The 24,116-nt window shown below is 27.5% G+C and overlaps 1 protein-coding gene across 2 annotated transcripts; it reads left to right on the top strand.

The window, feature by feature from the left end:
* The first annotated feature begins 1,880 nt into the window (after window positions 1–1,880).
* On the top strand, window positions 1,881–23,445 carry LOC100209497 (uncharacterized). Of its 2 annotated transcripts, none has more exons than XM_065807438.1 (6): window positions 1,881–2,004; window positions 15,992–16,129; window positions 16,220–16,352; window positions 19,603–19,668; window positions 21,676–21,708; window positions 22,943–23,445. In XM_065807438.1, the coding sequence occupies exons 1-6, from the start codon at window positions 1,909–1,911 to the stop codon at window positions 23,191–23,193; spliced, it is 717 nt and encodes a 238-aa protein (XP_065663510.1). In that variant the 5' UTR covers window positions 1,881–1,908; the 3' UTR covers window positions 23,194–23,445. The 2 variants fall into 2 exon arrangements, with proteins under 2 accessions (XP_065663510.1, XP_065663511.1); XM_065807439.1 differs by lacking the exon at window positions 1,881–2,004 and adding an exon at window positions 11,103–11,184.
* The last annotated feature ends 671 nt before the right edge of the window (window positions 23,446–24,116 follow it).

Genomic DNA, 24,116 nt, shown 5'->3' with positions numbered 1-24,116 from the left:
AAAACAGTTTGTTCTAGGCATTTTTATAGACCTTTCAAAAGCGTTTGATACTGTAAATCATAATATCTTACTTAAAAAAAAGGAAAGCTCTGGGATTTAAAACATAACCTTTGACTGATTCAAAATCTAAGCAACAGACAACAATCTGTTTTTTCAGATAATTATGAACACTCAAAACTACTAAGAGTTGAGTGCGGTGTCCCCAAGGTTCCATTCTTGGACCTCTTCTGTTTTTTCTATATATTAACGACCTTACAAAAGCCTTGATGTATTTATGTTTGCCAATGACGCAAACTTATTTTATTCCTTGAACTCAATCAAAGACCTTTATGAATGTATGAACGAAGAGCTTAAAAGATTAAATATATGGTTGAAACTAAATAAGTTATCACTAAATACAGAAAAAACAAAATACATACTGTTTCATTCCAAAAAACAAAAATATAATATACCAACTATCCATCCTTCACTAAAAGTATAGAAGCTAAACATTGAAAGAACAGAAACAACTAAATATCTTGGGATCCTTATTGACGAAAATATATCTTGGAGAACCCATATAAGTACAATAAACACCAAAATTTCAAAAAATATTGGGATGCTCTACAAAGTTAAACCTATGTTGTCCCAACATAATCTTAAATCCCTTTATTTTTCTTACATCCAAAGCTTACGTGTGGCATATTACATGGGCAAGTTCACACAAATCCAAATTGAGTACTATTTATATAAGTCAAAAACATGCATCAAATTTAGTTTATAATAAACTCAACCATGCTGAACCCTCACTAAAAACCTTGAATGCACTAAGTGTTAACCAAATCAACATCTACCAAAATGTACTATTCGTGCTTAAATACAAACTTGGACTAGTCTGATCGCATTTTTCAGATAACTTCTGTCAAGTTAACTCTAATAGATATATACCAAGAGCAACAGGCAACTTCACACAATCTAAAAAAACAACAAAGTCTCACGGTTTTCTATTTCCTACTGGGCTCCGTACCTATATAACAAAATAATATCCAAAAATAAATAAAAACACCTCATACTTAATATCAACAATTACATTGACATGTATTAAACTTAACAACAAAGTTTATACTAAAACATTTATGTGTATCACTGACTGAATACTGTTTAAGCTGTTTTGACTATATATAAATATGAAATAGACTTTATTTAACCATTTAAAGAGGTACTCGAGGATAAGTCTTCATAGACTTCTACGAGTTTTCCTTTACAACAACATGTATATATCTGAAGTAACAAAAAAATTGTCTTTTCTTTTTTTTATTCTTTAATTTTTAAAAAATACTGATAGTTTTTATAATAAGAAACACTAATAGTTTACGTTATACTTAGTTATACTTGTTAAACCACTTTTTATTATGATACTTGTTAAACCACTTTTTATTATGATATTATGATATACGTGGTAATATTATGTTATATTTTTTACGCTGCATTATATTACATCATGTAGTTGTAAGGTAACGATGTGTAAATTTATTATTAGAAAAAAAAAAAAAAAAAAAAATGTATATATATATAATCTATAATCGTGTATATATATATATATATATATATATATATATATATATATATATATATATATATATATATATATATATATATATATATATATATATATATATATATATGATGATAAATTCGTTCTCAAATCTCTGAAGTGAAGTGGACTGGCTTTTCTTGCGTGGATAAAATTTAAGAAATTGTATATCAATAAATTTATCTTATTGACTATACATTTAAATAATAAATTAGTTAAAAAGAGCCAATCAGTTGAATATATTTCTATTGTAATGATGAGGGAACTTCTCAAAGTTCAAAAAAACAACAATTTTTTAACAATTTAATCTAAAATTTGAAGCTCTGCAACAAAATATGAACGGCTTAAGTATTGAACTTCAAGAAATAAAAAAATTTGTTGGTGACCTGTGTGTTGAAAAAATAAAGACGCAAAAAGAAAAAGTAAAGCAGGTAAGTTATGAATTATTTATAATTTAAAAAAATACAAGAAAAATTCCGTCAGATAATGAGTTAAAGTTAAAAAACGTTGACATAAGGGACTGGAATCGAAGCAGTAATTTACGAATTGACGGTCTAACGAAACAAGTGACAAAAAAGAAATTTACAAAATAAAAAGTTGAATATTTTTTGATGAAAATCTTGGGCAAGAATAGGACATTAAAATTGGACGCGCGCTTTGAGGTTGGGTTTGCTAACAATAAGCGTGCACGAACAATTGCACTCATACTACATGACTTTGAGGACATCAAAAATAGTATTGGATAAAGCTTTTTTTTGACTTACAGGTAACAATATTTATATTAACAGCAAAACCACAAGGAAAATTCGAAAAGAACTCCATACTTAAGCCAAAATTCATAAGCAAAACGGATACTGAGCGAAAGTGGTATACAACAAACTCGTTGTACACTCGTTGTAATACTTGTTGTATTTTACATGTTACATGTTACGTAATATATGCAAAACTTTATACGTAACGAGAGTTCCTATCAAGTGAACTTGATATCGAACATAAATTGCACATTCTAACATCTAATTCAATATCTGTCCACTTTCACTATGCTATCTTTCTCTTCTTCTTCTGACTTTCTCTCTATTATCCTTCATTCTTCTTAAAACCACTTACTCTTGGTCTGCGAAGCGGTGTATGAAGCTCTTTTTTGGTATGTGGCCTTTATATTGTAATTAGGTGGAGGAGGATAAACCACAATACAAACAAACTCGTTGTACATGAATTTAAAAAAAAGGAACTCCAACAACGCTCAAAATTTAAATTAAAAACTCTAAAGATATAAAAAAAAATTTGAACCAAACCGGTTTGATTTGAACCAAACCGGTTTGATCGGTTTGATTCAAATTTATTTTTATATTTTTAGAGTTATAAATTGAAATTCTTTTTATAATCTTATTTGTTTATTTTCAAAAATGTGAATGAATACTTTAATCAATAAAGATTCTCAAAATTTGAACTTTAACCTTTTTTGGAAGGATATTATTAATAGCTTATATAATGAAAATTTAAGTATTTTTAAAGAAACTTAAATCAACTTAATTAGCACACTATATTTTATTCAAATTATAGTTCTTTTTCTGTATAACACGTAAACATAAAAAGCATGCAGCAAAATATTGATAAGTTGAATGAACTTATAAGCATTTAAAATTATACGTTCGATGTCTTAGCTCTTACGACATTAGCATGATACAGATATTAGCATGATAAGTTCTGTTGGTATGAGTTGGTATGAGTTAAATTCTAATTATAGTTTGCCATCTTTTGAATTAGCTAGTTAATCAAGAGCCAGCGGAAAAAAGGTGGAGGCTATGGGTTTAGGTTTCCTATAAATATATTTATTAATGTTTCTCAAATACTAACAATGAAAAACCTTTCATTGAAATTATTAACAACAAATATGAAAATATATTAGTATGAATGTGTTTATCGTCCGCCGAATGGTAAAATGAAACCATTCGAAAATTGTATTAAAAAAACTATTATAAAAATTAGTAAAGAAAATAAAAGCCTATACATTATTGGTGACATTAACCTTGATGTTCTGTCTTATCAAAAATTTCTTAAAAGAAAATTTTTCTATTATTTACTTTTTAAATTCAATATCTTATCAATTATTAACCACTCAAATTATTAATCAACTCACACGTGTTACAAAAATTCAGCAACTGCAATTAGAAACGACGCACAGTGGGCCAGAATTGTCTAAATGTGGCAAAACTATTTATGGGTTAATTATAGACATACGATACATGTTTATAAGGGTTTTTGGGGCCAAAAAATTTTGAGTTTGGAGTGGTCATGACCCACACAGGTCATCATTTTAGTGGTTGTCAAGGGCGGTCATGGGATGTCTTGATGGTTTTAAAGTTAGATTGGACATATTGTATATTTAAATATAGGTAACTGTGGTCAGAGAATTTAAATCTGGATATATTTGGTCTTAATGAATGGTCACAACCACTTAAGTGATCATTTTGGGGTTGTCAAGGTTGGTCATGGTTTTTAAATTAGATGGGATATGTTGTATATCTAAATAAAGGTAATTATGGTCAGGAAATTCAAATCTGGATATACTTGGTCTTTAAGAGTGGTCATGATTATTTAAATGGTCATTTTAGAGGTGGTCAAGGATGTTACTGGGATGTCTCTATAATTTTTCAATTAGATGGGACATTTTTATGTCTAAATATAGGTAATTGAGGTTGGGGAATTCAAATCTGGGCATGTTTGGTCTCCAGGAGAGGTTATGATTGCGCATGTAGTCATTTTAGGTGTCATTATGTATGTGTGTCAAGACGGTATTTTCTTTATTTTAATTTTACTTTATGTACTTAATTTCTTTGATATTGTGAATATAAACATGTAACGTTAAATAAAATTGAACTTCATTAACACATTTTTTTTATAAATAAGAACTAGGTGATGCCATATATTAGCACATTAAGAGCTCCTTGGCCTCCTCAGGTTGATTGAAGTCTGACTTTTCCCTGACTCTTCCTCATTCTGGACACCTTAGTATTGAAGTTGCAAAGCAGTTTCATCATAAGATCATAGTTTGTCTAGGGCCTGAAGAATTACATTGTGTAGTGCTCTCTGTTGTTTTAGTAACATTAATATTAGGTGTATGAAATAATTATTTTTTACAAACAATATACTTTTTTCCATTTTTGGGAGTTATTTTAATGAACAAAACACATTTGACTCATTTAAAGTACAATTTCTGAGGGAAAACGGTTTTTAGAAAAGTAATTCCGACGACATTAAAATTAAAAGTACCAGATGATGTAGTTTTCTCGCTTTCAACATAACTAGAAATTAAAAACCCTTTTTTCTCGTAAACAAACTAATTCCTAATAACTAAATAAAACTCTTCTTTTTACATAAATAAAAACTCTTTGCATATAAATACAAATAATACATTTTCTCAATAAATACAAATAAATCATCTTTTTACACATGTTCACATAGATTTAACACAATACAATAATTCACAAAATCTAGTGCAAAAAACCAGTTAGACATAACAAAAATAATAATAAAAAAACTATTAAACGAAAATCACATAGCCGTCATAGAATGTTCCATAACTTTCCACAACAACATTAAACATGCTATTTAAAATATATTAAAACAGGTTTTAACAAGATTTAAACGATTAAAAATCTAAACATTTTAAACCCGAGTATTTTAGGAATATATTAGTTATCACTTTCCTATCTACTTTAAAGTAAGTTATTTAAAAACTGCGTCAGGTAGTTAACCAAATGTTATTAATTTGAAAACCGTAACCTAAACTCGAGTAATACTAATGAGCTAACATGCACATTATAAGAAGAAACAAGGAGAAATGAATATAAATATTAAGATATTAATGAAGCTTTTAACACCTTCTTAAGTACTTTATTGGAGTACTAACGAAACCAGCCGAAAAGAGGGTATAAAAATTAAGGCAAAAGCGTTTGATAAGCCGTTGATGAATAAATCGCTATTGAAATGCTCAAAAAAAAAAGCAAAAACTATATAATGAATTTCTAAAAAATAAAATTACAGAAATTGAAAAAAACTACAGCTTTTTTTTGTTTTTTAACTTGTATCTCAACTTGTTTCTCCGCTCAGCGGCATTGTTCGTCAAGGTTTGTGTTTTGGAGTTATAGAGTTGAGAGAGGGTTGTATTCACAACTAAAAGTAGCCTCCTCGACTCTAGTGGTCTTCATGGTCTTGCGGAGGTAAATTGAAATTTAAAAGAATAAATTTTTTTTACCTATAATGGTATCAAAAATCTATATACAGATATGAATATGAAATTAAAGTAAATGTTTGGTTTAGAGCAAACAAACTCTCACTAAATGTTGAGAAAATGAGTTGTACTCTATTCCGAAAAAAAAAAAAAAAAAAAAAAAAAAAAGAATTAAGCACTCCTCTTAAGTTGCGTGAACTTTACTTAAATCAAACAGTAATCAAAAAAGCTAGAATAAAATTATTATTCTTGTCAATTTATCCTGGCTTCCCCATATAATTTATATACAGTCAAAAGTTACCAAAACTATTGGTGTAATGTAGGGAAGACCGGGGCTAGTTGGCAGCAGGGGTAAGTTGACAAACTGCGTTTATCTTCAAAACTTTTCATCAGAAAGTGACATAAACGACACAGAACCTTCCTAATTGACCATTTCATCACTCACTATAGTATTATTAGGATTCGCGCATGCGCATGGGAGATATTAGGATTTATGTATTTTTTGGACAAAAACGTAACTTTTGGAACATCGCTTTCTTTTAACTTTACAAAGAAATTAGTCAGTAAAATGAAAAAAAAAATTATTATAAAAATTCCAATCACAATTGGTTCATTATTTCCAGTCAGACTTTTTTCAATAGTTGCTGTGTTTTAAGATCTATAGACTGTTTATTGAAAAAAAGGCTTTTGGAGTATGTTGGCAAAATTTTCAGTCAGCTCAAAGCATTTACTATGGAAAAAAATACATATTTTTATAAAATTAATTTTTTTTTTTTTTTAATTTTTAACAGTATTGAAAAAATTTATTTTTACAAAAAAAAAGAAAAAAAAGTTAGTTCAGTTTTGGCTGTTATACGTACTAATATATGGTACCAGCTAAATGGTATATTAAATGTTATATTTTGGTTTAAAACTGTTGCCAAAATAAATAGTAAAAAAATGTCTATAAATTTTGCACTTAACAGTACATTATTAATCATTTTGATAGTTTGCACCAACTTACTCGGAGTAAGGTAAGTTGGCAAACTTTTTTTTTTTTTTGAGGTTCCAGAAGGGCCCCAAGAAATTTTTTTATAATAAATGCAAGTTAAAAGTGTTACCTAAATTCATGCTCCTTAAGACTGCACTTTAATATTTACAAAAAATTTTGCCATTTGGGCTACAGAGCTCAAAGAGTAAAAACGGAGGCAAATAGCCCCGGTCTTCCCTATCGATTTTGATCATATGTCAAGTCTCAAATTAATATATTTTGAGACTTGACATATGATCAAAATATATATGATACTACAACAACCTTCTTACCAAAAGATTTCAACTACAAGTTTGAAATAAGTCTAAATGAAATTTGTAATCTAAGATCAAATGGAAACAACAACTACAAGTTGCCTCAGAAATATCTTATCAAGGGCTCAAATTGTGGAATTATTGTCAAAAGGAGTGTAAATCTATGGTGAAATCCATGAATTCATTTAAGTTTCAAACAAAAACAAAAATTTCAAGATTTGATCATAAAAAAAGTTTTTTTTTTTTTTTTTTTCATTTAATTTATTTTTGTTATTTTGTAATAACTTTCTTATTGTTATCTTTTCTAAAGCAAGCTTTTTTCAATTACGATATATTATTAAAACTTCTACAAAGAGGCTCCATGAAAAGATTGAGAGAACGTAATACTACCCTTATCTTCTTTGAGCCCCTCTGTACTTTAACTTTATTTTGTCGGCATATACTTTTATTTTTTATTTTACTTTAACTATATACGAACATAGTAAAAACAATATTTATACTACGTTAAACTAAAAAAAAAAAATGCTTTTAAAACTTCGGCTGGTTCCTTTTCAAAATAGGAAGGATTTGTCTAAAGTCTTTACTAAAAAGAATGACTTTTCCAAAAAACGGAAAATTCTTCTTGCAAACATCATTTAACAACCTATAAGCCTGTTGCATTTAAGACATGTTTGGAATTGTCAATGTCTCATCTAGCAAAAATTCAGAATAATTTGCCTTAAATGATTTATTAATGCTAGGAGTAACACTTAACTACTTTGAACAATGATCCAACTCGACGGCTAGTAGTTTTTTTAACGTAGAACTGATTGGTCTCAATTATAAAATATTACTTCTAAAAGGATTGTCAGATTCACAAAAGGTTAAAACAGTGAAAAATAACTGTATAATTTGCTTTAACATACGTATTAAAACCGCCTTAGAAAGAGTATTCTTCCATTAAGTGTCATCTTGCGTTACACAGGACCAGACTTACATTCTCAGGGCCCCTAGGCTGAGTCAATTCTCGGGTCCCTCAAAAGTATTTTGAATGAAAAACCATTATATAGTATATTTAGCATTAAACTGTTTATTGTTTGTTTTTGTTAATTTAATTCTTTAGTTTAGCGCTACACCTTTTATATAGATTTGTTCTATAATTCCTTTGTTCAGAATTAACTTCCAAGAGATTTAGTATTGCATTCGTTAATGATTGTGCAAATAGAATTACAAAATGTTAATAAATTAAATTTTAATTTTTAAAAATAAAAATCCAGGACTAAATTAAATGTCTTTGTGAAACAAGATGGGTTGAGAAACACAAATCTGTGCTACTCCTCAAACCAAGTTTTATAAATATTTTAGATTTATTAAATACAATATCCGAATGGAGAGATCAAGAAACGCCCTCAAAAACGGAAAATTAAAAACATGACATAATGTCAACAAATATTATTGTTTCTCTTTGTGTGATGTATTAACTCTAGATATTAATATATGTGAAATTTTGCAAACAAAATTTATAGAAAAAATGTATGCTGTTGATTGTATTTAGAACATATTAAAAATTTTAAACGAGAAACGAGCTACTTCCGAATAAAAACTAAACATCGACATGTCTTTACCACGACTCAAAAACAGGTAAAATATTGATGTGAGCAAGACTACTGTAGAATTACAGTAAACCTATATTCGAAAATAAGATCAAAAAATTTTTTTCGTTTTAATTAAGATAATCTAAATTGTTATGAACTCAATTTGTTCCATCCATCATAATTACAAAAATTCCATATGAACCCAAATTTATACAAAAACTCAAGGATGATTCAAAAGATTTTTGATTCTTTAAATTACAAACTTAAGATGAGTTGTGGTTATCAACAATAAAAAGTTCAAAAAAATTTCATCAAAAATATCTTCACACGGAGATTGGGATTGAGATATATTTCCCTCAATAAAAAAATGTCTTTAAATTTTAGTTATCCTGCCAATATATAATGCTTGAGCAAAAAGATTGACCTGGCTGCAAGCAACTATGACTGAAGAAAGATTGGTGGGGTTAGTTCTACTCAATATCCTCAGAGATATTAACTTAAATGTTTCTGAAATTATAAACAGGTTTGCTACAAAAAAGTCTAGAAAACTTGAATTCATATTGTAATATGATTGGTTGTAATTACTCATACTGTAATTTGATTGGTTGTAATGATTAATTTGTATTAATAAAATGGATTTTATTTTGTCAAAGATTTTTGTTGTCATCAAATTACGCATTTTACATTTTATACAAATTGTAACTTTTAAATTTTAATCCCATCTAACACCCCTCCCCTCAAATAAGTCCTTGAATGAATTTCTTGAAATGAAATCTTGTATCTAATAGTGCATTATAGAAAGGATTCTACTTCAGTTAGAGTAGTATGTCCCTTTGTCTTTTACAATAAAGCGGAAACAGTTTTGAATTTAAAAATGTCGTGAAATTAAAGTGACAATAGACTATTTGCTAAATTATCCATTAATAATGTTTGAAGTTTGCGATAAACGCAAACTTTTAAGAGCCGTTACTAACGCATATAAAATATAAGATCAAACAAACGGATCACAACTTTGTTGTTGGATTAATGCAAGAAACTAAAAAAAAAAAATTATTTATAATCAAATTATTAAAGGCATAACGCTGTTTTAAATTGTTATAAACTCTGACTTTGATGTCTTTAACCGTCATTTGATATCTTAAAATATTTTTTATTTTTTGGCCTACATGCTCACTTCAATACATAAAACATCAAAACTGCTTCATATGCGGCTCAGCAACTTACTTCAAAATTTAAACATATTTATGCAAACATTTTTTGCATATAAATGCTCTATTTTGCGTTAGGTAATATATCTTTTTAAGTTTGATGATTTTTTTTTAGAGGAAATATAGAAAATAAGATAAATATAGAAAAGAATAAACTGTTTAATAAACAAAATAGTTTAGAAAAGACTTTATCATAAATTATCATAATCAAGACATAACAAGAAGAAGAATTTCAAAACATTTTTTACAATAGTTTTTTTACTTTTTAAGCGCGTCAATTATTAAAGGTTCACACTTGTTTCAGACGTCACACTTACTTTTTAATGTTAAAAAAACGACGGTCGATCAATAAAAAATGATTCATTTTTGCTTGATCGTTTGGTTAAGAAGTAAATCATTAATTTATTTAATTGGGATAAAACGCACCTGCCATATTTTTAAATAAAAGCAAGCAAGAAAAATATATTATAAGTGGAAGGAAATATGAGATTTAACATAATCAAAAATAAAATTAATCTTTAATTAAAAAACAAAAACAGTCATAGAAAAGAGAAAACTGTTTTCAACACTGATTAAGCTTTCTGTTATGTATGAAATTGAGACAAAATGGAAAACTTTGTACAATTCGCCTAAACTTTCTATATTTACATATATTATGTTATGGTCTTTGTAATGTTTGTTAATGTGTGGGTGCATACGATTTAATAGTATTAGTGGATATTAGATTTGATAAATTAACGGATTCAGATTCAATAAATTAGGGTATATAGATTCGATAGATTACTGCACGCAGATTTTGTAAATTGTATAAATATACAGGGTGCGGAAAAAGTTCCCGTACAAAAATATAAACAGCAAAAACAGCAAAAGTTCCTGTACAAGACGAGAAACAAATTACACTTTAATTTAAAACAAAATAATACTAAAAAATACTAAAAGAATACGAAGAAGTACAAAAGAATATTAAAAACACACTATATATTGAAAGAAAACACCATACAGATATTTTTTTAAAATTATACTTTTGTACGGGAACTTTTTTCCGCACCCTGTGTGTGTATATATATATATATATATATATATATATATATATATATATATATATATATATATATATATATATATATATATTATTTTTTATATATATATATAAATATATATATATATATATATATATATATATATATATATATATATATATATATATATATATACACATGTTCCAAACAGCTTATAGATAAAATAATCTCTCAATGGCAAGGTAGGATGTCAAGCTTTCAGAAGCAATCCACTGAAAATTTTCATGATCAGGTTTGGAAAATATTCATTTTAATAAATAAATTTAATAGATAATTATATATGGGACGGTAGAGCGTGGTCAAGATTTATCATTAAAAATACTCTATAACAATTTAACTTCAACGCATCGTTTAGCTCCATCGCCAATATTTTCTTATATTTTATTTTTTATTTTTTATAAAACTATAAAATTTAGAATAATGCGTCGTTTCATTAAAATATTGAAAACAATTTTCTTTTAAAATAGTTGTTAAACTTGTGTAATTTTTTTATAAAAGCACAATTTTACCCATCACTCATAAATTCACTGCATTATTTAACGCTTTTATATACCAACTCTAACGCTGCTGACCGTTTAAAAATTTAAACGTAAACATTTATAAATTCACTCATTTTGTTGAGAGCCCAACACTTTTTATAAAAATACATCATTTATAAAAACTAATAACTTTCTTCACAATTTAAAATTTTTAAATATCTTTCTTTTTTTTTTTTTTTTTTTCGTAACAATAAATTAATGCATATAAATTAGCAAAATTATAGGATATGGATTGGATAAATTACTGCGTACGAATTCGGTAAATTAGGGTGTATAGGTTCGATAAATTATTGCATACAGAATCAGCAAATTAGCGTAGTATAAAGTAATAAATATCAAGAAGAAAAGGTCTTTTAAAAAAATTTATTTCACTTTTAAATTTGTTTTTCATGAAATCAAATCTTAATAAAAATTTTTATAAAGTTGAATGCATCCCAACGCAAGCGTTTACAAAGATTTATACGTTTTTTAAGATTTTTTTACTGCTAGCGGTCAGCAAAGTTTCTCTTAATATAATATATCATTAAACATTTATTTTTGTTTTGTTTGTTCATGTTTTACTTCATGTGGCGGTAAAGGGAAACCTAAATAAGTTTTTTTTTATATATATATAATTTTGAGTTTTTATTTGTATTTTCCGCAGTGAAATCTGTGAAATGAAGTTGTGGCGCTAATCATTGTGGCGCGCATCATAACCCTATTGTTAAATATTATTAAATAGGTTTTTATTGAATAGTGAATAGTGTTATAGATATTTTACATAACTATTTTTAAAAGATAAATAACAATTATATTTATGAGAATTCCTATTTTAAATACGTTTTTTCCCCCTATTTCTTTTATTAACGTATATTTCATCATTTGTCTCTATTTTTTCAATCAACGTTTCTTAATAATAATTATGAATAACCTTTTTTATAATAATTATAAATAATCTTTTATTTTATTGTTGTGTATTATATCTTTTTTTCTTTTTTTTTCCTTTCCTTAATTTATTGTTTTTTGCCCCTTTTTATTGTGATAATGTTATAATATATTGTAATAATGTTATAATATATTGTAATAATGTTATAATATATTGTAATAATGTTATAATATATTGATTATTATTGGACTATTTAAAATTTTTATTATCATTTTGTTACTGTAGTAACCTGTTTCTAGGCGCAGCGGTCTTGATAGATTTGTGCTTTGAAGTTATGGGACCAAAATAAAGTTCTAAAAACACTAGTGGCCTGCTCAACTGGAGTAGCCCCCTCGACCATACATTGTTGAACACATAAATGAAAAAAAAAATTATTGTACTAATATTAGTTTGATTGGTTCTCTTTCCCAACTCTCTTTCCCAACTCTCTTTCCCAACTCATTTTTCTACAATTTATTACTTTACTTTGTCCTTTGTCTTTCTTTTTTTTCAAATTTTTTTTTTGTCCTTCGACTGAGTTTTATTGTTACTTTTTAGTTTTTGTTTGTTTTGACGTTACTTGTTTAATTAGATTTCTGCCTCCTGACTTTTGCAACTATTTGAGTGTCTATTTACTTAGCATAATAAATTTATTTTCTTTTGAATGTTTTCTGACTAAATAAAAAAATACAACAAAATTTAATAATAATACATGTTTGTAATAGTAAATATTTATAATAATAATAATAATAATAATAATAATAATAATAATAATACTAACAACAAATTTATGTATCGCACTGCAACAGTTTTCACAAACTAATTAAAAGAATTCGAAGCCTTGTGGCTTTATTAAAATTTATTTTATCAACATTTTTTAAAGCACTTTCAACTTTGCTGAAATATCAACATTTGATAAGAATTGTTAGAAATGCGTTCGCTTTACTATGCACACGAAGGCATCACATAAGTTGAGGGCCGGCGTTTATCGTAAAAAATTCCGGTTTACAAGAAATTTTAAGAAACAAATGATAAGTTTCGAGAAACTCGTAAACAAGTTTTTCTCAAGGTTTGACGACCTTTCTGAGATTTTTGGAATTAAAAAAAAACTATCACTATCTAGACTACCATCGCGGATTGGTAGCATCATACAAAGCCATTATAGTGCAAGTTAATTAGCCAAAGGTGGACCAACACTATATTTAAAACTTATTTGTTGAGCACTTTTGAAATGTTTCTTATTTGATAGTATTATTTACTTGTATTACACATCATGAAAAGTGTTTATTTTTTTGATGAAAATTTATTTTGTTGATATTACGTCTATGATCCACTGGTCGTTTAAATTTTTTAAATATTACATAAAGGATAGATTTTATTATCTTCTTTTAAAATACCAGCAAGTTTTCTGTAAATTGAATTTACTATAATCTTTTTTGTCGTTTTGTAAATTATATCTATGAACCGTTTACATTCTAAAATAGTCTCACAGTTTGTTTATTTATAAAATAGACTGTGAGTCGTGATTCGTTATAATAAATAACAGAATGACCAAAATATTATAGTTAATTATAGACAGTCTATTTATAGACAGTCTATTTATAAACAGTCTATTTATAGACAGTCTATTTATAGACAGTCTATTTATAGACAGTCTATTTATAGACAACCAGCTGGTAGTTTAAACAGAAATCTTTTAACAATATTTTTTACGCAATAATCTCAGTGAGATCTTTACCTAATTGAGATCATTGCGTAAAAAAATGTTAATAGAATTGCGGGCAAATATACATGCAAAATAATGGTCCTATTTTTGACCAAAAATAAAACTTTAAATATCAAACAACTGTCATCATGCTGAAGTCAAAAAATGGTTTATAGAACTACTAACTATATTTATAGAACTAACTAAATAAAAAAATTTAAAAAAAAAAAAAATTATATGTATTATAAATATTTTATTATATTTGTATTTGGTTTATATTTTGTTATATTTTGTCAACGACAAAAATGGGGCAAGATGATAAGACTATTGTCTTCTACTTACTCCAGTCATATATTTCACGGTAAAATGTTGTACAAACTTATATTAATAATGACGAATATATATAAAAATAAATAAAATAAAATAAAAAAAACTACTTCGACAAAAAAATCCCAGAATTTAGTTACCAACTGACAACTTGTAAATAATGTGGCTAAAAGCTGAACATGCCATGGTTATATACCTTAATTTTACTCAATTTGAAAAATTTTTTGAGTGTCTAGCGTAAAACAAAAAATCTACGTGAGGATGCAGGTAAGCAGGCTTGAACTACGCAATATTAGGTAGTAAGGGGGCACCAGATGGAAGTGCCTTTGAAAGTAACTACTTTAATGTCTTCATCACGAAATAAAATATTGTTTTCACAACATACTCATGCCTCTAAATCAATTTTTATAAATGTCACTTAGATCCTTTTGATATCAAGGGTACTCAGTTATTTTTGCCAATTAAAAAAATCACTAATTTACATAACTTTTTTTCTTTATTTAATTTAAAATTATGCTTTTTCAGCTTCGCAAGATGTCGTTGTTTTTATAAAAAATAAATTTTGAATTAAACAGACAAGGACTTGAAAAAGATGAGAATGACAAAAAGTCATCGCCATCTTTTTATAGAACCTCAAGTAAAGTTAAAAGACAAACTTTTTGCATGAGCAAAAATTCATAGACAAACTATTTTTTGTGCTAAAGTTATGATAAACTGATTGTCTGTGAATTTTGAAAAAAAGCCACTTGATAGCACACGAAATTTAATTTCCTAAGATAAATAAAATATAAAATGGATAAAATCATGTCAGTGTTATATGTGGTACAGTAATTACCCAAAAGACTATTGCTGTAGTAAGTAAAAAAAGTTAGTATTACCCATATTGATTGTTTCTTATAGAAATGGTTACTAATGGTTACTAATGTTAGTTCTTATGTATATATCAGAAATGTTCTCGATGATCAACATATGTTTTTGTAATGATCACAAAGATTTTAATGTGTGATACTAACTTGAAATAGAATTTCAAAGCAACACTCCTGTCACATTTGTACCCCTGTCACACCTGACACGTATGTACGGATGTTTGTTTCTTAAATGTTAGATTAACTTCATTGTTCATTTAGAAAAGAAATACATAAGATATCTCTGAAGTTTACTATTGTTATCATTTTGAGATAAAAATCTTATATTAAACTCAAAAATTAATAAAGGTTTGAGTTAAATAATTTGAGAAAATAAATTTGTCGAACAAAATGAGACTGTGACATGTTGACTGTGAAAATTTTATTAACTTGTAAAAACATTTACGTTCTGCGTTTTTTTATCCTCATTACATTGCACGTAGTTAACATTATAGTTCCGCTTTCATTTGTTTAAATAGTGGATTGTTTTTTCAACCAACCGGATACTAGATAGTTGCCGTATCTTCGTCTGATATCTAACCAAATAAAGCAAATATCTGGAACACACCTGACAATTACATTTAAACAATAGCGGCATAAATAAAACATTCTAGCAATTATCATAAGCAAAACTTTCAACTCTTGTTTTTATATTTTAGACACAGAGCAGACAAGTTAGAAACGGAAAAAAAATTCGATATGTTAAATCCCCAAGCTATATTCCTACTTTTGAACAAAAGTTTGAAAATGTAAACCTTCTGGACAACAGCAGTACTTGTGATTACAGAAGTAGAAAGGTATCAAAGCTGCCTAATAATACATTAAAAAATTTATTTTTCTTCAAAATAATTTTCATGTACGAATTTTTTAAAATAATAAGTTTATAGGGTTTCACTTCGTGCTGCCAATACTTACATCGTTCTAAAGTTGGAATGACATTGATTTGCGTAGCAATGTTTATGATGGGGGTCGTGGTTGGTTTCATTCCATTCATTAAAGTTTATGTCGATTCCTGTCAAGGTATTAACTTGTAAATATTAGTAATGCAGTAATTACTTACTAAAATTTTCCCTTGATTCTTCACTGCATAATAAATATGCAGTGACGAACCAAGGGAAATATCTAATAATAATAAGGAAAAATGATGCGCCTTTCTCCTGGGAATAGTTAACTGCATTTAACAACCATGCATAATTGAAAAATAACACGTAAAGTCTTTATATATTCTGTGATTATCTGCTTTATCTCCTAGCCTGTGACCCTTATTCCGTCACTCTCAGTATGTAAAGTAGGGTAGTAAGAGGAAAAATAAGGTACTTAAGCACTAGTGTATCTAATATATCCCATGTAACAAGTTTTTAAAAGAGAGCTTGATATTTTTAAATTTTCTAACATCCTAATATAATCCTACAAAATATGAGATGCAAAACGGCATAATTAGGTCTCTAGAGATCATTTGATGACTATATCTATCTAGTCTCATTTTGCCCCATATTGTAGGATATAATGAGATTAATTTTAAGAATTAATTAAGATACACAAACCAGATCTTTAATATAAGCTTAATAAATTTTTTTTACAATAAAATATTTTTTACAACTTATTATACGAATCAAACACACTGCCATCAGTCATATATAAACCAGATATTGCTTTACTATTATTTTGAAATGAATAACAGTCCGCATTTTGTACACTGACTCTCTTTCTCTATTTTTGCAGAGACCTTTCAGATTTATGTACGATTTTATTAGATCTTTTGTAATCATTAAACTCAGTGTCTGGAATTTTATTCCGTTACCAAAAATACAAAATGTTTTTCTTTTTCTGGTGCAATTTGAACATGTTTATGCACAGTTACAAAACTTGATTCATAACTGTTAAAAATTTGATAAGGTTCTGCATTTTCTCCCCCCCCCCCCCTTTTTTTTTTTTTTACTGCTGATTATGATAGAGAATTTTATGCTAATTAATCGTATAAAAACATAGGTCTGAAAATCAACAGAAAGTGCTCTAATTTGCTGTTGAAGTTTAAAAAATTACACTAAAGAACGCAAACATTCGCCATTTCGTCGCATGATAATTATAGGGTTCTATCTGCATTTTTTTATGCTGTGAGAACTTAACTTTCGATATTTAACTTTAAAATGTTTTAATGCTGTTATTCTTTATAGTTATAAATTACAAGTCGTTTATGTTATTATGGCTTCATTATTAAAAATATATTATTATTCATAATATTTTTAAAGTTGTTTGTTTTTATTATTAATTATTAATTTAAACTTTAATTGATAAATTCTTTTAACATAAAAAAATGCAGGTAGAACCCTATAATTCTCATGCGACGATTTTTTAAAAACGTTAAACATCAAAGTTTACATTTTTAAATCAATCGTTTAGAAAATCTTTTTTCAATTACGCAACCCGGTTTTTATTGTCGTCAAAATTATATTATAATTAGATTAAAATTAAATGTTTTTATGAATAAATTTTATATATTTTTAAATGCACATGCATCGACTGACAAATAGGGATTGGTGCGATTAATCGTACATGATTTGGGACAGGGTTAGGGTTTAGGTCAGAGATAAATTAGAAAATGATCCGTTCAGCATTTTTTGATAGAAACCAGACATTCTTGAATTCGTCTTTGAAAAGGATTTTAATTAGAGAATGAAAAAAATGGCAAATTAGCGTTTTTTAGTGTAATTTTTTAAACCTCAACAGTGAATTAGAGCACTTTATGTTGATTTTCAAATCTATTTTTTATACGATTCTTAATCAGCATAAAATTTTCTATCATAATCAGCAATAAAAAAAGGGGGGAGGGGGAAAACTGTAGTAGCGCCCCCACTGTTTAAATAAGTAAGGATTATTTTCTGGAAATCCAAAAATTGGATGCTTTTCAGGAATAAAATTAAGTTGATTCACTCTCTTTTATATCCAGTTTTACAGTAAACTACAGCACATGTAATAAACATATTATGAATATTTAAATAAACAATTTTATAAGACCTTTAATAAAGTACGAAAGGTATCCTTCTAATTTTTCGCTTCGAAAAGCAAAATATCCGGCCGTGTAAAGTGTAGGCTATGGAAATACATATTAGGGGTTGTCCATAAAGTACGTACACTCATAAGGGGAGGGGTAGGTCTTCAAAAAGCGTAGAGGGTATAGTTTCCCTCTATGCACACACATGCATGAGCGCCCGCAGGATTTTTTAATGTTCCAGATAGGGCATTTTCACACATTGTGCAAACTCCAAATTTAAGTATTTTACCTATGCCAAATGTGGAGGCCTTGTAAAAAATTGGGAAGGCGGAAGCCTGGGAACAAAAATGCCTTCTAACGCTTTCCCCTGCCGCTTGGGGGTGGGCTAGCGTTTTAGGGCTTTTTGTTCACAGGCCTCCATCATACCATTTTTAGTAAGGCTTCCTCATTTGGCACAGGTATAAACATACTTAAGTTTGAAGTTTGCACAATTTGTGAAAGTGTCCTATCTGGAACATCAAAAAATCCTGTGGGCGCCCTTTCACACATTCCACCTTTTATATACTGACGCTGAGTAAGGCGTATTTCAGGCAACCTATTTTAATATATTTTGAGTCAGCAAAAAACAGGTTTTAGCAGTGCCGTGGCTAATGGGTTGGATGCCCCTCCTCCCCCCCCCCCCAAAAAAAAAAACAACAACAACTTGTTTTTAGGGTCTCAAAATCTTCCAAATTTTCATAACATTAACCTCTCGGCTAAGCACACTCTTACCGACATGGAATTTAATTTCATTGAAATTAATATTTGTATATATATTTGAAGACGTTTTATAAATTGGGATCCTGTGCCGAAAACAAAGGGTTTTGGGGTCGTATAAAGTATTTAAGGTACCTCCTCCACCTTTTTCTTTTCCAATAAACTTTTTATAGAAAAAAAAAGTTGGGAAGGGGGGGTATTTGAAATACGTACGTACTTTTTAAGGGGAGTGGGGACTTAAAAGTACACATGGCGGAGAGGGTCAAATTTCAAAATTTTTGGCCTACGTACTTTATGGTCATAAAATTCGTGGTTTGATCCTCGCACTACTTATATGCTTTAGCGGATATTATTAGATCTTGGAATACCTTAAATAATCATAAAAATAAAAACCACATGAAAAAAAAAACAGCTCCTACTGCAAAGTCTGTTATAGTAGAATGCTGATATAATTGTAAACAGACGTGTTGGTTTTTACGAATGAATTTTCATAAACAATTTAACTAATCAGTTTAAGTTTAGATGATCGCCGCGTTCTTCAAAAGATGGTAAATTTCTTTGATACTACCAACGGATCATTTTCAAAGGGTGAGTCATAGTTTATACGTTTTTTCGAAGTAAATATATTTCTAATCAACATTAAACTAAATTTTTAAACTAAAAAATTTTTTCCAACTAGATTAATTTTTGATTAACTTAAATTTTATAAAATAAAAATTTTTTGTTTGCGTTTTCTTAATTTATTTGCTCGCTAAATGCTTACTTTGTTATTAAATTAACTGTTCCACCAATTCAAATAAGGATAGGTGCAGCAAAACATGCAAAAACTATTTAAAAGTTTCAGTAGGCCAGTTTTAAGTAATGATTACTGATTAAAAAATTGTTTGTTTTATTACTGAGATATGAAGGCATTACCCATAGTTAGAGGTTTCATAATATGTCTCCAACATGCATAGTTCATTTGAGGCATTATTTTCACCCAATTAGTTACAAAGCCTTTCTGTTTCTTTTTCAATTAAATATAATCTAGTAAAATAAGTTAATGAGTTTGTTTTTTTTAGTTTTTTTTTCAGTTTACAATTAAAATTAATAAGATAAATGTTCCGCTGATTGAGCTTGATAGCAATTGAACCATGACCAATAGAATTAAGATCTAATGCTCTAAGGCACCAAAGCAACAGTTTAATCGTTTTTTTTTACTGAACCATTGTATTTTATTATGTACTGCGTGTACTAAGGCCCATTTTGATAAAACATTGTTTTGTTCTGCCATACAATTGCCTAATTGTAGAATCAAACTAGTGATTCTAGTGCGTTTTTGCAGATATATTGATTGATCCGGCATTATACAGCTCAGACATATCAAGACTTTGTTGGGCAAACATCCCTTATCTGTCTAATGAGACTTGATTAACTTTTTTGCAAGTAGCATTTGCAGTATTTCTCAGTTTCGAATCTTTTAATAAAAATTCAAATTAGAATTTCTTTAGAATGTCTATTAATTTCTATAAAAATTGCTATAAAACATTTTTTTCAACAGAAAAAAAGTAGAAAAAAAGTTCTATAGAAATTCCTGTGGAAATTAACAGAGATTCTATAGAAATTTTGTAGAATTTCTATAGAATTTCTATAGGTCATATGTTTCAAAAGCTTTTACAAATTCTATAGAGCTTTTTTTCCTTGGTCATTTGATATTAACATAAGCATACCCAAGTTTAAAGTTTATATCACTATCCAAAAGTTATCTTTTTTAAATGTAAAAAAACCTGCCGCGATCTCTATATTAGAAATATTTAAATAATTTAAAACAATTAATCTATCTTTAGTTGTAAAATGAAAGTTCCCAAAAAAAAATGTTTTGCCATCACTTAATTGTTGATATTTTACCCATTCATTTATTTATTGGACTTAGGATAATGGTTAGCATTTTTTTTTTTGTTAAGCCATAAAGTTCTGTTTATGACCTTATCATCTTGTATAGTTGAGATAAGTTGAGCAAATGCTTTAAAAAAATAATAATGATAAATAACTTCATTATCAAACATGAATAAACAACTTTGTCAAATAAATATTTTGAAACTAATTATATAAATCAATTATTAAAATACATATTTTGTAATTAGCAATTATTAAAAAGGTCCACAAAATTAGAGTTAATTGAGTAAAGTCATTTTTTTATGTAATTTTTTACTATTTAAATTTTTTTCTTCATTTTGAAATAACTTTATTTAAATCTTACGTCATTAAAATATATAGAAAATATAAAAAAATGTTAAAAAAAGTTAGAAGCTCATTGCTAACAGTTAAAAAGTTGAAGTCTTATTGTTAACAGCAATTTTTATTCAAGATTTATTATTAAAGTAAACTTGACAAGAGACCTGTTATAATTGCTCATGTAGCTCCGATCTACCTTACCAGTTCACCAATAGCTCCAATCTGCCTGCTTTATTTAAATAAACAATAGTTAGTACAAAGTACGAATTCGAGCATTTTTATTTTTAAAATATTTTATGGAACCCATAAGACAAACTTATGATTTTTATTTCTTAAATTTTTCGTTTAAAGATTTTGAGTCGTGAAATTGTTGTTTTTTAGGGCACATGCCTTCAGAGCCAACAATTTATATAGGTATGTTTACGCATTTGTATTATCACTAAATTTTCTCTTACAAAAACGTTAATGTATAGAAATATTTGGTGCAAAAGTAAGTTTTCATATTTGAAAATTTAAATTTTTATATACATTCGTAAGAAAATGGAGACAATATAATACTTGAAAAGTCAATGTTTTTATACATTAAAAATTATAAATTAAAATATTGTGTTTTTATATATGATTGGTAATTTAAAAGGCTTTAAAAAGCTACATTTTAGAAATTACAATCTTAACTAGTTTTCGCATGGTAAAAATGCAACGAAGGCAATAGAGGCACTTTGTTCTGTTTACGACTTGATTTGACCAAATTTGCTTACTTGGTTTTGTACTTGAAACTTAGATCTTGAGGACCAGCAACAATCCAGAAGGCATCAGAATTTAGAGACGGACAAGTTAGAATTATTGATTGAGAAAAATCCACGGCAATCGACAAGAAAATTAGCTGAACAAATAAGAATTAATCATAAAATTCTTTTAAGAAGTTTACATGGAAAGGTTTAAAAGGTCGATAAATGAGTTCCATATGACTTGTCCCAAAATCAAAAAATACAGCGTATGAACACCTTTATTTCTCATCTGAAAAAGTACAAAAAGTGGACTTTTTGTGGAAAATTGTAACCGGTAATGAAAAGTAGGTTTATTATAAAAAGCCTATAAAACAAAAAACAGTGGTTGAGTCCATGCCAATCAGCAGCTGCCTAGTCTAATCCCGTTATTCATAGAAAATAGGAAACACTATGTATTTGGTGATGTTTCAAAGGTATAATGAATTGGAATTTCTGGAATCAAAGCAAACTATAAATGTTGACATGTCGACATGAAATCTTACATTGATCTTGTGCCATTTCATAGTGAGCTGATTTCATGTCGACATGAAATCAGCTCACTATGAAATGGCACAAGATCATAGATAAATAAGGAAATTATTTTGATGACAGATATTTTTTGTTTATTTTTTTGCTTTATTAAATGAATAAAAAAAAAATTTACTTTTGCGCCAAATAAAAACAGACAATAAAAAACTTTTATACTTTTAATATATTAATTGTAACAAAATTTATTTTTTGTATATATATATATATATGTATTATATATATATATATATATATATATATATATATATATATATATATATATATATATATATATATATATATATATATATATATATATATATATATATATATATATTATTTGCATTAAACAGGGCATGCTAAGGGAAACAATGATATTGTGCTTGAATGTTCTGGAGAAATTGAAATACAAGAAATTGAGTATTCTGGTATTGCATCTAGTAAAGAGTCAAAAGAAAAAGTGTCTGAATACTGTAAAGAACACTCACAAAAAGCATTTAATAATGTCAGGTGTGTCGTAAGTTTGAAAAAAGTGTATCAAGTACCTTACGATGAAGAGTCTTTCACGCAAATTTCTTATACGTGCAAATTACCGACAAAGTAAAAACAATATATATGTAATTAACCCACAACTTACTTTATTTGTGAATTAGTATATGAACCACGCTAAAACTTTCGGTTCCTTGAGTAAAAACTCTTGCTCCTTAGTGATTTAAGCAGTTTACGTGCGAAGATGATTGTTAAAATAAAAGGTTTGAATGTATATAAGTATATGAGTTTAATTATGTAAATTATATGATGAAATGTTTTTTGAAACTCCACACATTTTTATAAAGAACTGTTATAAAAAAGAAAATATCAAAATATTTCTTGTTTTCTTTTTCTATTTTTATCAAAATCAAAAAAAGCAACTAATGATTTTTTTAAAACACATTTAAAAATACAATAAAATAACACTGCCCAACAGTGATTTTGTTTTGGAATCAAAATTAGTTATTTTTTATATATTTCCACCTGCTGAATTCAAAAATGACGTTAAAATTTTTTTTATAAAAATGACATATTAGCTCTAGTTAAAGAAACAAAAAACAAAATTTTTCTCTCAAGGCAATAAATTTTCATTTTTTGAAAGAAAAAAAAAATTGTTTTTGACAATTCATGTTTTATTCATGTTTAAAACTTGTGATATTAGTTATGTGTGTTTGCTAAAGTTTCTGGTCTAATTTATTCTCTTTTTTTTTTCATTTACCAGTGTAAAATTTGACAAATCAACATGCCAACGACGTGTGTAAATTTAGTTGACAATTTTTGTTACATTTGTGGTGAAATAACATTTTCTGCACAGAAAAAAACTATGGCACCTCTTGTGAAGACTGCTTACCAGCATTACTTCGATATGAAGGTAGGGAACCAGGATAAGTCATGGGGTCCAAATATATGCTGTAGCTCTTGTTCGGTTACACTACGAGAATGGTTTAAAAATAAAAAAAGACCTTTGGCTTTTGCTGTTCCTATCGTATGGAGGGA

The sequence above is a fragment of the Hydra vulgaris genome, chromosome 10 (assembly GCF_038396675.1).
Source record: "Hydra vulgaris chromosome 10, alternate assembly HydraT2T_AEP".
NCBI lineage: Eukaryota > Metazoa > Cnidaria > Hydrozoa > Anthoathecata > Hydridae > Hydra > Hydra vulgaris.
This window is presented reverse-complemented; position numbering and strand designations above follow the sequence as displayed.